Here is a 13,739-nt window from a genome sequence, read left to right as displayed (position 1 = left end):
GTTGCTACAAGTTTCAAACATCTGCATCTAAGTCGCATACACACACATGAAAAGCAGTACCAGGTGGCTGTGTCAGCAGAGGAATGGGAGCGGGGGGGCTGACCTCCCCACACATACCAGTCCTTTTTAAACTCCCAAGCACTCCTTCTTCCCAACCCTCCTCCCCCCCCCCCACAAAAACAGCTTGGAAAGTGACATTTTGAGGCAGGGAAACCACTCAAAATCCTAGCTTCCCAAGGCTCCCTTTATTTTATTTATTTTATTTTAGGAAGGGAGAGTTTGTTATGTAATGTCTGCCCCTTAGATACGCTTTTAGTCTGAAGGATGCTTGCTTACACAGTGGAACCTCAGTTACCAAACACCTCCGTTATTGTACTGTTCGGCTCCTGACGGCTGAAAACCCAGAAGTAAATGCTTCCGTTTTTGAACGTTTTTCGGAACCCAAATGTGTGACCTGGTTTCTGCTGAGTGCAAGAAGCTCTTGCAACCAATGGCAAGCTGCGCCTCAGTTTTTGAACATTTTGGAAGGTGAACGGGCTTCCGGAATGGATTTCGTTCGCAAACCGATGTACCACTGTACAACTCTGATCAATTTCTAACAAATTACCTTGGTTTGCCCTGTGTTATGCTGTTGGGAGTTTTGCTCTTTCATTTTTCCAGAGCTAGAATTTTGGTTGGGGTTTTTGGCCAGTTATTTTTATTGGTTTTCCATAGTTCAAAACAAAACAAAACAAATTATGACCAAATTGATACAAATTAATACAAATGTTATATAAGTTTTAAAGCTGACTTCCCACCCCCGATGTTTCCTCTATTTTCCTCCCACCTTTGCTGCTAGAATTTTGATACTTGCTAGCTTCACGTTTTTAACATTGCTTTGTGATTTGTAGTCTGTTTTTATACACTGCTTGGGTGTTCTTTAAATGCAGAGTGGCTCATGAATTCATAAAGAAATAAATCCTCCTCTGCCTTTCACAAAGAGCGCTGATTTCTATTGTGATCATCTTTGTGGATTTCTGAAGTATGAGTGATTAATAGCTGGCATGGCTAACTGCCACTTAAACATACCAAGCCTCATTTGGAAGGGGAAGGATCTTGTAAAACTCAGTCAGCCCTTTGGGTTGAATCCCAGCAAAGTCATCCTACTGAAATCTGTGGTGAGTTCAATGGGTCTAAGTCAAAGGATGACTTAGTTGGATGCAACAACCCTATTGCCTATTAAACTGGACTGAAAAATAAATACATTTTTTGGTTCTTTCCCTCCCCTTATTTTCCATTCTACTTTAGCAAATAATAGGGAGCTAATCCTCACGAATGCTTTGTTTTCTTTTTCTTTTGAAGGAAAGAAGATTCTGTACGACATAGTGGCTTTTGCCAAGGAAAGCGTGAATTCCCATGTCGTCACTCTTGGGCCTCAGAATTTTCCTGGCAAGGAGAAGGAACCATGGCTTGTTGACTTCTTTGCACCTGTAACTATTGCAGCACCTCGTTCTCCCATAGAGATTTAGGCTGTGTTGCATCCAAAACTATTTGGCTGTGAATGGAACAAAAGGACTTCACCCTCCTTCTTTCCTTGCCTTGCAATCTCCAGTGCACCTTCAGAATTTGTTCCAAAGGGTTGGGGGACGTTCTGGAGCAGATTTGGGGGGGGGGGAGAATGGGCTGAGGGGAGAGAGACGGAGAAGTCCTGTTGCTTGAGTGGAAGTCCATCCTCACAATGTAGCAGTTCCTCCCACTGTGTTATTATAACCGTGAAAGAATTTTCAAAGCTTCTTTTTCTTTGGCGATCACTCATAGCTGAGTGAGATTGTCTTCCATGAACATGGCCTTAACAGTGAGTCTGTAAGTGACTGTGGAGGCCAATTCTGGATCCACATGTCCTTCCACAGTGGGGACATAGGTTTCCGGGAGGGAGTTGATAATGGTGAGGGTTTGCCAAGCATGCCTTCCTCTTAGCACATTTCTCCCTTGCATCCTGAGTTTGAGCATCTTCAAAGTCCATGACGCCTTTGGTAAATGTAGAAATTTCTTTCCACAGTTTTTTGCAACAGCAGTGTTTCCGTCTTTAACCTGGTTAGCAGAGGGCACTTAGAATTGGAGGAGGAAGGGATACAATGGAAGACATCACCAACCATAGAACCATAGAATTGTAGAGTTGGAGTGAGGGTCATCTAGTCCAAAAAACCCCACCTGTATTGCAGGACTCTCAACTAAAGCATCCATGATGCATGGCCATCCAACGTCTGCTTAAAAAACTCCAAGGAAGGAGAGTCCACAACAGACAGTGGAGTCTGTTCCCCTGTTGGAACAGCTCTTGCCATCAGAAAGTTCTTCCTAATCTTTAGTTGGCATCTCCTTTCTTGTAACTTGAAGCAATTGATTTGTCTCCTCCAGTTCGGACATGAGAAAACAAGCCCTCTCCCTCTTGAAAGCCCTTTAAATATTTGAAGATGGCTATCATCAGCGCCTTGCTGCAAGACCATGTGTCCTGTATCTAAGGCATCCCCAAGAGCTACCTGTTCCATCTCTTTAGAAAAACTCAATGGAAAGAGCTCACAACCTCTTCGGGAAATGCCAAACTGCTCACGTAATTAGGAAGGCCACGTTGGCATTTACCCTACATCTGTCTGCAGCATAAGCTTGTGAACAGTTGTCATTCGTCATATCATTTTAGTCAGAAAATGGTTTATCATTTGTTTTGGGGAGAAGATAATATATAGCTCTCCTACCAGGGTTGTGGGGAGAATCTTGGAAGTGCAGAAACCACCCAGCCCCCCAATCTGCTGGGCTCACACCGGCAAGGCAGAAGGTGGGCTGTTGGTGTTTCTCCGTGGGGTTTTCATCTTCTTTTGTGGGCTGATGTGTTTCCCACCCAAACTTTTCCTCCTATTGGTCCCAGTAGGAAGGGAAATCGCTATGTCATTTCCAGGGTTGGTATACTTCCCCTTACCCCTGTTTTTGGATCCAGGCCCTAGCACACACCCCTTTTGACAATACCACTGTCAGATCACCAGCTGAGTGGCAAGGGATTGGAGGTGTCTGCCCTCACAGTGGGGGAAATTAGCAAGGGCAAACCCCTTTTGGTGCCTCTCTTGCTTCCTTCTCTGGGGATGAAGAGGGAGATCCCAGGACACGCTTCTGGGAGCCATAGGAAATGTTCTATCAGTGTCTAATTTCTGAGAGTAAGAAATAATTTACTGTATTTGGTGAGAAATTTGTATTTGGTGGTTCTTGTTTTTCCTCTCTCTCTCTCTTCAGTGGTGCCCCCCTTGTCGAGCTTTGCTGCCAGAACTGAGGAAAGCATCAAAGCAACTCTATGGTCAACTGAAATTTGGCACACTAGACTGTACAGTTCATGAAGGGATTTGCAACATGGTAAACTGCAAATTTAAATATTTCCCCCACATAAACATAGCTTTGTTCTGGTTTTGAAAAGTGATAGCCCAATTGTTTTGCAGTCAAAGTGATGAAAATTAATTGGACCGCAATTCATACAAAATCCCCACTGTGTGCGCCGGCTTATGGCACCTGTAAGTCACATTAACTTTTTTTGTAAGCCTCTTTAACTCCTGCATACTTTTCAGCTCTCACAGACATGAAACTCCATGAACTTGGGAGTCTTGCAAATAAAAGTTCATAGAATAGGAAGAAGGCATGGAATTTGAGCTGACTTAGAAGACTGGCAAGACACTGTTTAAAGAGACACAAAAAGAACTAGATTTTCAGACACCATTGTATGGAAAGCCTACCAGAAACCTGACTTATTTTTAAAGTAAAGGCCTGAGTTTTGAGATCTGAAAAGCTGAGAGGATTCCTTCCTTGCATCATATTATATTTCACCTCTTTATACCTATAAAAAAAATGAGTGCAAGGCACTTTAGAAGAATTAAAAACTATAGGATGCTATCCAACTAAGTTTTGCTCGGATCAGAATAATTGAAATTAATGGGCCTAAAATTAGTCCTGCCTATTAATTTCAGTGGACCTACTCTGAGTATGACTAACATTAGATACAGCCCATTATCACTGTATTACAGGAAACAGAAATCTGTACAACTTTTAACTTAAAAACACTAGCCAGCATCCCTCTCATTGTTATGCTGCACAGGCCTTCTCTATACCACAGAGGTTTGTGGGGGGTTTTGCAATTATTGGAGTAACGGAGGTTTCCTTTGAAGGGCAGATCCACACAATACATTTAAAGCACATTGAACACACATGGCTTCCATCAAAAAATCCTGTGAACTGTAGTTTGTTAAGGGAGCTGTGTATTGGAGCTATGGTTCTCAAAATTCTTTCCAGCGGGTGGGAAGTCATGAAAGCCTGAAATGTGCCTTGGAGGTGCTTTGTATGTAGGCTATGGATCTGCCCTCAGGTTTCAGCCCTGAGAACGTCACCTGCCCAGGTACTGAATGAAAAGGCAGAAATCAGTTGAGGCTTAAAAGGGGATCTCTCCCTATGATTTCTGAAGATGTTTTCATCTTGATCTTTTGCAGCACAACATTAGAGCTTACCCAACAACGGTGGTATTCAACCAGTCTCACACTCACGAATACGAGGGGCATCACTCTTCTGAGCAGATCCTGGAGTTTATTGAGGTAATTGTTGAATTTTGTGAATTTTCTGTTGCTTCACTAAAAGTTGTCGTTTGGTGTTTGAGTTCCTGAATGGAAGGTTGAAGGAAACCTACCATACTGACCATAGTGGATAGCTCGAAGAAGGTTTCAACCCTGTATGTGGCAGCTGTGAAAAGGAGACCCAGTGTGATGTAGTGGTTAAGAGCAGTGGACTCGTAATCTGGTGAACCGGGTTCGCGTCGCCGCTCCTCCACATGCAGCTGCTGGGTGACCTTGGGCTAGTCACACTTCTCTGAAGTCTCTCAGCCCCACTCATCTCACAGAGTATTTGTTGTGGGGGAGGAAGGGAAAGGAGAATGTTAGCCGCTTTGAGACTCCTTCGGGTAGTGATAAAGCGGGATATCAAATCCAAACTCCTCTTCTTCTTCAAATTACATGCTAGGGAACATAAGGAAAGGAATTGGAAAAGAAAACTTTGGAATACTGTGTACAGTTCTGGCCGCCTTACTTCAGAAAGGATATTGTAGAGTTGAAAAAGGTTCTTTCCAGAAGCTGGGTCACGTAACCTCAGTCAACTTGTTCATATCCCATGAATTTGTAAGCCATTCTCGGTATCTGATTTGTTTTCCCAGTGCTTGCCTTCAGCCAAGGGTGGGGAACCTTTTTTCCCTGTCCAAGAGCTTTGGGGAGGGTACATGCCAGTGACGGACAGGGTCAAAAAGTAGTTGGACCTGAAACCAAAAGTAGAGTTCTTCATCAGCAGGTCGAACGCTGGGTTTCATCAATTTAAAATTCTCAACTCAGTTAAAACAGATGGCAGTTACAGAAATACGGCAATCGTGTGTGTGTGTGTGTGTGTGTGTGTGTGTACTATAAACAAATTGCATATGACTGTAGACAACTTGAGCTGTTCCTTCTATAAATTCTGAGTACAGACGAAGTGAGCCTTCCTCCTTTCTGTGTCTTAGGATCTTATGAACCCGTCAGTAGTTTCTCTCACACCCGAGACCTTCAGTGAGTTGGTGAAGAAAAAGAAGGCTAACGAAATCTGGATGGTTGATTTCTATGCTCCGTGGTGTGGTCCTTGCCAAGCCTTAATGCCTGAATGGAAGAGGATGGCCAGGGTAAAACCAAGCAATCAGTTCTTTTCAGTGCCCAGTGTCAATCATGCTCATCTGATCACTAAATGCTTAGTTCCTTGTTCATTTTCATTTTGAGATATTGAGACACACATACCCCTAGCATGCATACCAAAGATCAGTACAGGATGTTTATTTTAAAAGTGGAGGGGTCTTTTATTACACCAAGTTTTGCAAATTTAATTGAATAATTGTTTCTCTGTTTCAGTTGCTGAATGGACTGGTTTCAGTTGGTAGTGTGGACTGCCAAAAATATTTCTCCCTTTGTCATCAAGAAAACATTCAAGGTTATCCTGAAATAAGACTTTTCCCGCAAAAATCAGCGTCATCTTATCAGTACTAGTGAGTAATGCAAGTGGCTTGGATTTGTTCTTGAATACTTACTGAAAACCATGCGTATGATGTGACTTACTAGTGCTATGGATCTGATAATCAGACTAGACTAAATCAGGAGTTCCCTCGGTGCCACAATCTGACAATTAAATATCATTCTCCCCCCTCCCCTTTTTAAGGTTTAATCTATTAGAAAGTACAAGTTATAACCTAGAGAGGTGTATTTCTTATTATCATAAGGTGTTCTTTACTTATTTATTTAAAATTGACTTTTTACTCACCTGATTTTATATTTTTTTATTTATAGCCAGAATTGTTAAATTTTCAGTTACATTTAATAATTTACCATTACATTTTACCCGAGAGCGTTATTGATACAAATATTAGATTTCTTCCAAAAGCATGTATGAATTAATATTGTCTTGCATTCCAGTTATTACAATAAGCAACAGAAGTATTGTCACCCTGTCTAGCTTGCCTGATGCTAAGGATACCCAAATTCATATAACCCATCTTTTAACACTGATGTTTCTGAGTATTTCCAGTTCTGTGCTATAATCATATAGGCTCCAGTTAAAAGATGGATAACCATTTCTTGATCTCCTAGGGCAATTGCGTCTTCAGTTTACCCAAATAAGATATGTGTTTAGGAGTATTTACACCACCCCTTATTAACTGTAGTTCTCTATACAGTCATACCTTGGAAGTCGAACAGAAACTGTTCCGGAAGTCCATTCGACTTCCAAAATGTTCAGAAACCAAAGTGTGGCTTCTGATTGGCTGCAGGAAGCCCCGTTGGATGTTCAGGTTCCAAAGAACGATCACAAACTTGAACAACAACAATAACTTCTGGGTTTGCGGCAAAAACGTCTGAATACCAAGGCGTTTGGGATCCAAGGTACGACTGTATAGTCAATGGGCTCATTTGATAATTGATATCCTATCATCTTTATTTCTTCTAATATTGGTGTGTCACTCAGCAGGGTTTTGGGTGTTTTAAGGCTGTTTCGTTTTGGTTACAGTATGTCATTTCCTGCCAACGGAATTATTCCTGTGGAGGAAAGAATGCTCGAAATCTCATGCCAAATTTGAAATGGAATTCATTGTTGTGCTATGACATATGTTCCACCTGAGGAAGCATTTCACCTTGCCAGATATCAGGATCTCCCCTCCTCTTCCTCCTCCACCTATGCGCTGTCCTGGGGGTTCCCCTGACCCCTGACCCAGAGTCTATTTTTTGGGGTGGGGTTACTTGGGGTGGGAAACGGCATCATGCAAGTGGAAGTCCTTGCACGAGGTTTCCCCTGGCAGTGCCCATGAGATGAATCCTGCCCTGTGTGGGGAAATCTGTCGGCTGAAATAGAGAATCCAGTGCCCAACTAAATATCATGATCTTTGGGTGGGCACTGTGTGAACCCAGTGAACAGAAAGTGCTCTACAGAGGTGTTGCCTCTTTCTGCCCATTTTGATTTTTTTTTGCTTTTATACTTCTGTTTTTAACAGTAGCTACAACGGCTGGAACAGAGATGCCCATTCACTGAGAAGATGGGCGCTAGGGTGAGTGCTTGCCTCAAAACGTTATTCACAGTGTACTTTTTCCGGGGGGTGGGGGTGGGACTGACTCACATAGAATAATTGATGGAGGGGGCTGTAGGGCCATGCAGGTGAGCCCCACCATCTATGCTGTTACACTGACTGCCTCACTTTCGGATTGTGTTGAAGGCTGTATGCATGAAGCCTCCCCCCCCCCCCATGTTCTTCAGACCTTTGCAGTCCTATTTTTGGACACCAGGGGAGAACCTATTCAGTAGGTCTTCCTCCACTCAGGTGTTGATGCCAACAGTGAATAGAAGGCACAAACAGGACATTTCCTGGTGACAGGCCGCTAGTTTTGGCAGGAGTAGTTTGTGTGACTCTGGAATCCCAAGTTCCTTGTTTTCTTTTTCCCTTTTCAAAGGTATTTACCTCGGGTGTCTCTGGATCTGACACCCCAGAGCTTCACCGACAAAGTTCTGAACGGGAAAGAGCATTGGGTCGTCGACTTTTACGCTCCCTGGTGCGGCCCTTGCCAAAATTTTGCTCCGGAATTTGAGATCCTAGCTAAGGTAAACGGCCTGCTCTCCCTGCAATGGCAAGTCACTGTCAGTTCAGTGCTCTTCTTTTCCTCCCGAGCAGCCCTTCACATGCCCAGTGAGGCCTTCTGTGTCACCTGAAGGGTTTTCTCCCTCCACTGAAATTAAGCCTTGTGAGGAACATTCTACTGTAGCCCATAGAAGAAGTTGTGTGTGCTTGGTTGCGGCCTTTGGTGCCCGGGACATTGTCTCCAGTTTGTGCACGGGTTCGTGGGCCCCAAAACCTTGACAGCCCCCACCTTGTGGATTTCACATCCACTTATTCAGAGCATCTCGCTAGTGAAACTAGTTGCCAATCGTGGAAGCAGATGTGAGTGGGGACCTCCTTTTTTTTAGCAATAGGTTTTAACTCCTGTCTCCTCCTCCTCAATTTTTAAGGCTGTTAAAGGGAAAGTGAAAGCTGGGAAAGTTGACTGCCAGGCTTACGCGCAGACGTGTCAATCTGCTGGCATCAGAGCCTATCCAACAGTGAAGTTTTATCCTTACCAAGGAGCAAAGGTAAAGGCACAGAAATCTCCATTGTGTCAACTGTGAGGCGGGGAGGGGTGCAGTTCTGTCGTGGAGCACATGCTATGCACGCATATAGGGGTGTATTTGGGGAGTCATTTTGGACTCACAGCTGTCCATGGAGGTGCAGGTCAATTTTGTGTCCTGGGCGACTGTCTATCAGCTCGATCTGGTACGCCGGCTGAGACCTTACCTCTGTGTTTGTTTTCGTTTCATTTTAAGAAAAATGCATTTGGGGAGCACATAGACAGCCATGATGCAAAAGCCATAGCCGAACTCCTGATGGAGAAAGTAGAAGATATTAAGAAAAAGAGGAAAAAATCTTCCAGAAACAAGGTGAGATTCCGCCCCCGCCCCGGTTGAATTTGACACAGATAATTTAGCATCTTTCTTCTCTGGCTATTTGTGTTCATGGTGGTGGATTTGTTGCGATTGGTTCTGATCATGCTACGCAGGGGCACCTGATTAAAAAAAAAAGTCTCCTACCCATTGTGACCCTCTGTGCCACCTCCCCAAAAGATGATCCTGAGAACTAAGGAGACTATCTGGAACAGTATGTGGGATATGGGATGAAGGGGACAATAGGTGGGGAGGGGGAATCGGTGACTGTCAGTTGCCTCTGCCTTATCAGAGTGAAAACACAAAGCTACTGTCAGAGACAACCTCTGAAATTTGGTGCGCAGCAGCTGTACCACCCCTTCTCATGCATTTGTGTTTGCCGGGAGAGAAGCATTTCAAATGCTTCTAAGGATCCGCTGCAATTGACAAGAGATGTTTTGATGCTGAATGACTATGTGCTGTGGTAGCCAATTAGCTAAATTGCAATATCGGTCTACCACAGGGTACAGTCATACCCCAGAAGTCAAACGGAATCCGTTCTGGAAGTCCATTCGACTTCCAAAACATTTGGGAACCAAGGCGCAGCTTCCGATTGGCTTCCTGGAGCCAATCGGAAGCTACGGAAGCCACAATGGATGTTCGAGTTCCAAAGAATGTTTGCAACACTCACTTCTGGGTTTGCAGTGTTCTGGAGCCAAAACGTTTGTCTCCCAAGGTGTTCGAATTCTGAGGTACGACTGTATTTGGTAGCTGACTCCTCCCTTCCATGGTTGGTAGTATAGTATCACCCACAACATCTTGAGAAAAGGTGGAATCAGTGTCATGGTATTGAATCCAAAGGAGTAAAACTAATTTGGTGATACCCGTACTGGTGGGTTCTTTTACTTTATGGCTGTACAGTGGTACCTCTTGTTACGGATTTAATTTGTTTCGAGGTGCCATGTGCACCCCAAAAAATCCATAATTAGAAGTGCCGCTTCTGCACACATGTGCAGCGCGATAGAGTGCTTCTGCGCATGCGCAAGCAGCAAAACCTGGACATATACACTTCCAGGTTTGCTGCAGCCATAACCCGAAGATTCCATAACCTGGAGGTTATGCAACATGAGGTACCACTGTACAAAGTTCAGACCTTCTTCAAGAAAATATATTAAATATCTTGCTTATCTGGCACTGCATGGCAGTGGAGGCAAATTATTCTAATATTCCCAAGACCATCCTTTATGACAGCCTCTCCCAAGCTGGTGCTCTCTAGATTTTGTTGGGCTATGATTCTCAGCCTGCACAGCTGGTGGTCAGGGATGATAGGAATTGCAGTCCAAAACTCTTGGGTTGGCGAAACCTGTTTCACGCAAACATGAAAGGAACATTTGTCCGTAGTTTACTGCATCATTTTTATCTATTTTCCTCCCTCTCTTTGCTCCTTTCCAACAATCAGGATGAACTCTGAGCCACAGAATGAATTCAAACTGAAGCAGTGACAATGGAAGTATTAGATCATGCCTCCTCGGAGAGGAAAAAGGAGAACATCAGGCTTCGTGGACACAGCTTTTCTCTCCTTGAATGCTGCAAGAATGTTATGGAGCTTCCCAAGTGCTCATTTGGAACAGGGGAAGAGACGCTTGTTCCATGAGTGATATGCTCAGTGGGAGCTTTTCTTTTCTGGTTTTGGACTTGAGACTTGATCAGTAGTGGAGGAACTGTAGGTTTTCCCCCTACCCCTTCTCCCATTCAATCCTCCCAACCTTTGTCTACAAAACAGTCTTTTCTTGCGCTGAAAAAGAACACTATAATTTCCACTTGTGGAACTGAAGGTATATAGACTATTCAGCAGCACAGAAACACTAAGACAGCTCTCTCTCTCTCTTTTCTTCCCGTGGGAAGAAAAATTGTGGTCTGAACAACTATTTTACCTCTGGTTATTGTAGTTAGTGAGCTTTATCCAGAATTCACTGGGTGTTAACAAAGGAGTTGGAAGAAGTCCGTTCTTCTTAGCCCACCTACATTCTAGAATGTTCCGCATTACGTCCCGGTTTCTAAGCCGTTTTGAAGAGCGCTCAAACAGTCGTGAGCAAGCACGATCGCTTCAGTGCTTGGCAGTCAAAGGGTGGAAGGGGCCTTGTCTGCGTTGGCTCCCCGCCAGTTGTGTGTGCTAAGCTGTCATGTGCAGGTTTTGACTTTGGAAACACCCTGCAAATGCTCAGAAGAGCAATGCGCTGCTGTTTGTATTTTGTGACGTACAGGCAACTGTAACCAGAAGGTGGCAGTGCGTGCACAAGATTGCTTGCTATGGACTGCAGCAGCTGAGAGCCGACCCAAGCAAGACTTTCTTCACTGGCCACCTTAGTGGGGTAGGAGAGCTGAAAATAACGCCAATATATGTCACACCTGGCAACCAATGCCCTTTGGTTTCAGATAGTACATGGGCAGATGAGTCTCAAAAGTCTGAGACACAAATCTTCATGGCTCTCTAGCAGCTATGGCGGCTTATTTACAAGAAGTGACGTGCCGTACTTTTCCGTGTTTAAGACTATGGGGTTTTTTTAATTAAAAAATCATGTTCAGAATTAGGGGTTGTCTTATACATGGGTAGTGCATTGTAGTGCAGTGGGATTGGTTGCTGCCGTGAGTTGAAGATTGTTATTGGTGGCTGCTGCAAGGGCTGTAGTTGATTGGCTGTTGCTCCGGCAATTGGGCGGGTGATTTGCTGCTTTTTTCGGTGATTAAAAAAAGCTTAAAAACTCTGCCCCCCCCCCCAAAAAAAGCTCAACAACTGTTGGCAATCCTCCCCCAATAAAGCTCAATAATTTTGGGGGATCTCTCCCCCCCCCCCATTTTCTTAATTTTGAGTCCCCCAATATAGGGGGTGTGTTATACACGGAAAAGTACGGTATTTAGTGTTAACTCTGGAAGTGTGCTCTTGATTCTGACCAAACTAAACTTCCTGATGTATATTTTGTTCTAATGGGCTTAGTTTGGACAGAATCAAATCTACACTCCCAGAGTTGACGCTCAATACTTTACTTCTGGTAAATGAGCTTTTTTTTTTTCCTCCAGCTTTTCTACCCCACTACCTAAGTTGATTTCAGTCGGACTCACTTCCTATAAAGTGCAGACGAAGCTTCTCCCACATCCAAGCAGATAAGGCGCTGAGTTGCACCGTCGCGATTTCCCACAGAATTAAAAGTACAATTTTTATTTTTATTTGAGTTTGTGTCACAGGAAATGTTGTTTGATTTTAAAGCGGGGCACTCGAGTCACTGTTGGAGGCATAAGAAGAAACTGCTGGATGAAGTCAGAGAGCCCAGCTAGTTTAGCATCCTATTCTCACTGTGGCCAGCCAGATGATGCTGCTGCAGTTTCTAGCAACCGGCCTCATCTGTTTGGATGCCAGCCTGCTCCCAGCCCTTTAAACAGAGTTGTAAAACGTATCTACTGGCTTTCTTCTTCTTTTTTCCATTTTCAGTATTCCAAGTGCCTTCTGAACATTGTTCTGCTCAGTGATGAAAGTGCCAAAGCAAATTACAGACTGGCAGAAGTTTTCACAGCGCATTTGATGGTTGTGCCTGTGAAAAGTTTGGGCCATGAAAAATGTGCTAGTCTTCTAGGTTCTCTCACTGGATTGTCCGTATGAGGTTGGCGTGGGGGGGGGGAGGGCCTTGAGGCAGTCACCTTAATAAGTAACGAATACATTGGAGTGGATCCAGAATTACCTTTCTGTTTACGGAAAGGACGGAGAGCCATGCAGTTCCAGGGAATGTGCCAACCCTCCAGTGGAAACCAAGGATGGGCTAGGGCGAGATACGGCAGATTCTGGAAAAAAATAGTGCTCTTTTCTCCTCTAGAGGAAGCACTTATGAGCAGACATTCGCTCCTATTTCATTGATTTCAATGGGTTTACTCCTGAGTATGACTTCATTATATATCATCTCTAGGAGTCAGCCTAATGTAGCACACACACACACACACACACACACACACACACATCAATGTTAGCGCTTGCCAAAGTCTTATATTGTTTTTCTGTATTAGTACAGGGTGAGTCTTTTAAGACAGTGTTTCCCAACCTTTTTTGGGCAAAGGCACACTTGTTTGATGAAAAAAATCTCGAGGCACACCACCATTACAGCCCCGTGACGTCAGCGCGCAGCGTCACGCCGGGAGGGACGCACGAAAGTGTAAGTTTCAATTTTTTTTCCTCCCCCTTGCCGGGGAACCTCCAAGCTTTGGGGGTGGGGGGGGAGGAGGCAGCAAAGCGAGGCAGGAAGGAGAGCGCGGCTTGGCTGGGTGAGCTTTGGCAGGGGCAGGGAATGAGAGCCGCGAGGCGGGCGCTGCGGATGGAGGCGCTGCCCGCCGAGCTCGCAGGCAGCCAGGCAGGCAGACGGCGAGAGCCCCGCGCTGGGCGGCCTCTCCTCGCCGCCGCCGCCCCGCCTCTCGCCGCCCGACTCGCCCGCCTCCCTCCAGGCAACATCTCGCGGCACACCAGGCAACATCTCACGGCACACTAGTGTGCCGCGGAACAGTGGTTGGGAAACACTGTTTTAAGAACATGTGCACTCTGTATCCACGGGGCCTCTTTTAAAGGACTCACCCTGTATCTGTACTGTACTGCCCCCAATTTTTATTTGAACATCTCATGCTGAGAATTTGGAATAATAACCTTCTTCTCCCTAAAGTCTGGGCATCTTGAAGATTGTTTTGGGTTTTTTTTT

The 13,739-nt window shown here is 44.7% G+C and overlaps 1 protein-coding gene across 3 annotated transcripts in view; it reads left to right on the top strand.

Annotated features, from left to right (window-relative positions):
• DNAJC10 (DnaJ heat shock protein family (Hsp40) member C10) overlaps positions 1 to 12,621 on the top strand; it is a 29,001-nt gene extending 16,380 nt beyond the window's left edge. For all 3 annotated transcript variants that reach the window (XM_081163929.1, XM_081163930.1, XM_081163931.1), the window contains 10 exons: positions 1,342 to 1,469; positions 3,259 to 3,375; positions 4,497 to 4,598; positions 5,546 to 5,701; positions 5,925 to 6,058; positions 7,553 to 7,606; positions 8,007 to 8,154; positions 8,560 to 8,679; positions 8,911 to 9,024; positions 10,466 to 12,621. In XM_081163929.1, the coding sequence (XP_081020055.1) occupies positions 1,342 to 1,469; positions 3,259 to 3,375; positions 4,497 to 4,598; positions 5,546 to 5,701; positions 5,925 to 6,058; positions 7,553 to 7,606; positions 8,007 to 8,154; positions 8,560 to 8,679; positions 8,911 to 9,024; positions 10,466 to 10,477 (1,085 nt within the window). In that variant the 3' untranslated portion in view covers positions 10,478 to 12,621. The remainder of the gene's footprint in view (positions 1 to 1,341; positions 1,470 to 3,258; positions 3,376 to 4,496; positions 4,599 to 5,545; positions 5,702 to 5,924; positions 6,059 to 7,552; positions 7,607 to 8,006; positions 8,155 to 8,559; positions 8,680 to 8,910; positions 9,025 to 10,465) is intronic.
• The last annotated feature ends 1,118 nt before the right edge of the window (positions 12,622 to 13,739 follow it).

This window comes from Podarcis bocagei (assembly GCF_964188305.1).
Source record: "Podarcis bocagei genome assembly, chromosome: 1".
Classification (NCBI taxonomy): Eukaryota; Metazoa; Chordata; class Lepidosauria; order Squamata; family Lacertidae; genus Podarcis; species Podarcis bocagei.
Note: the sequence above shows the minus strand (reverse complement) of the source record. Positions and strands in the feature narration are given on the sequence as shown.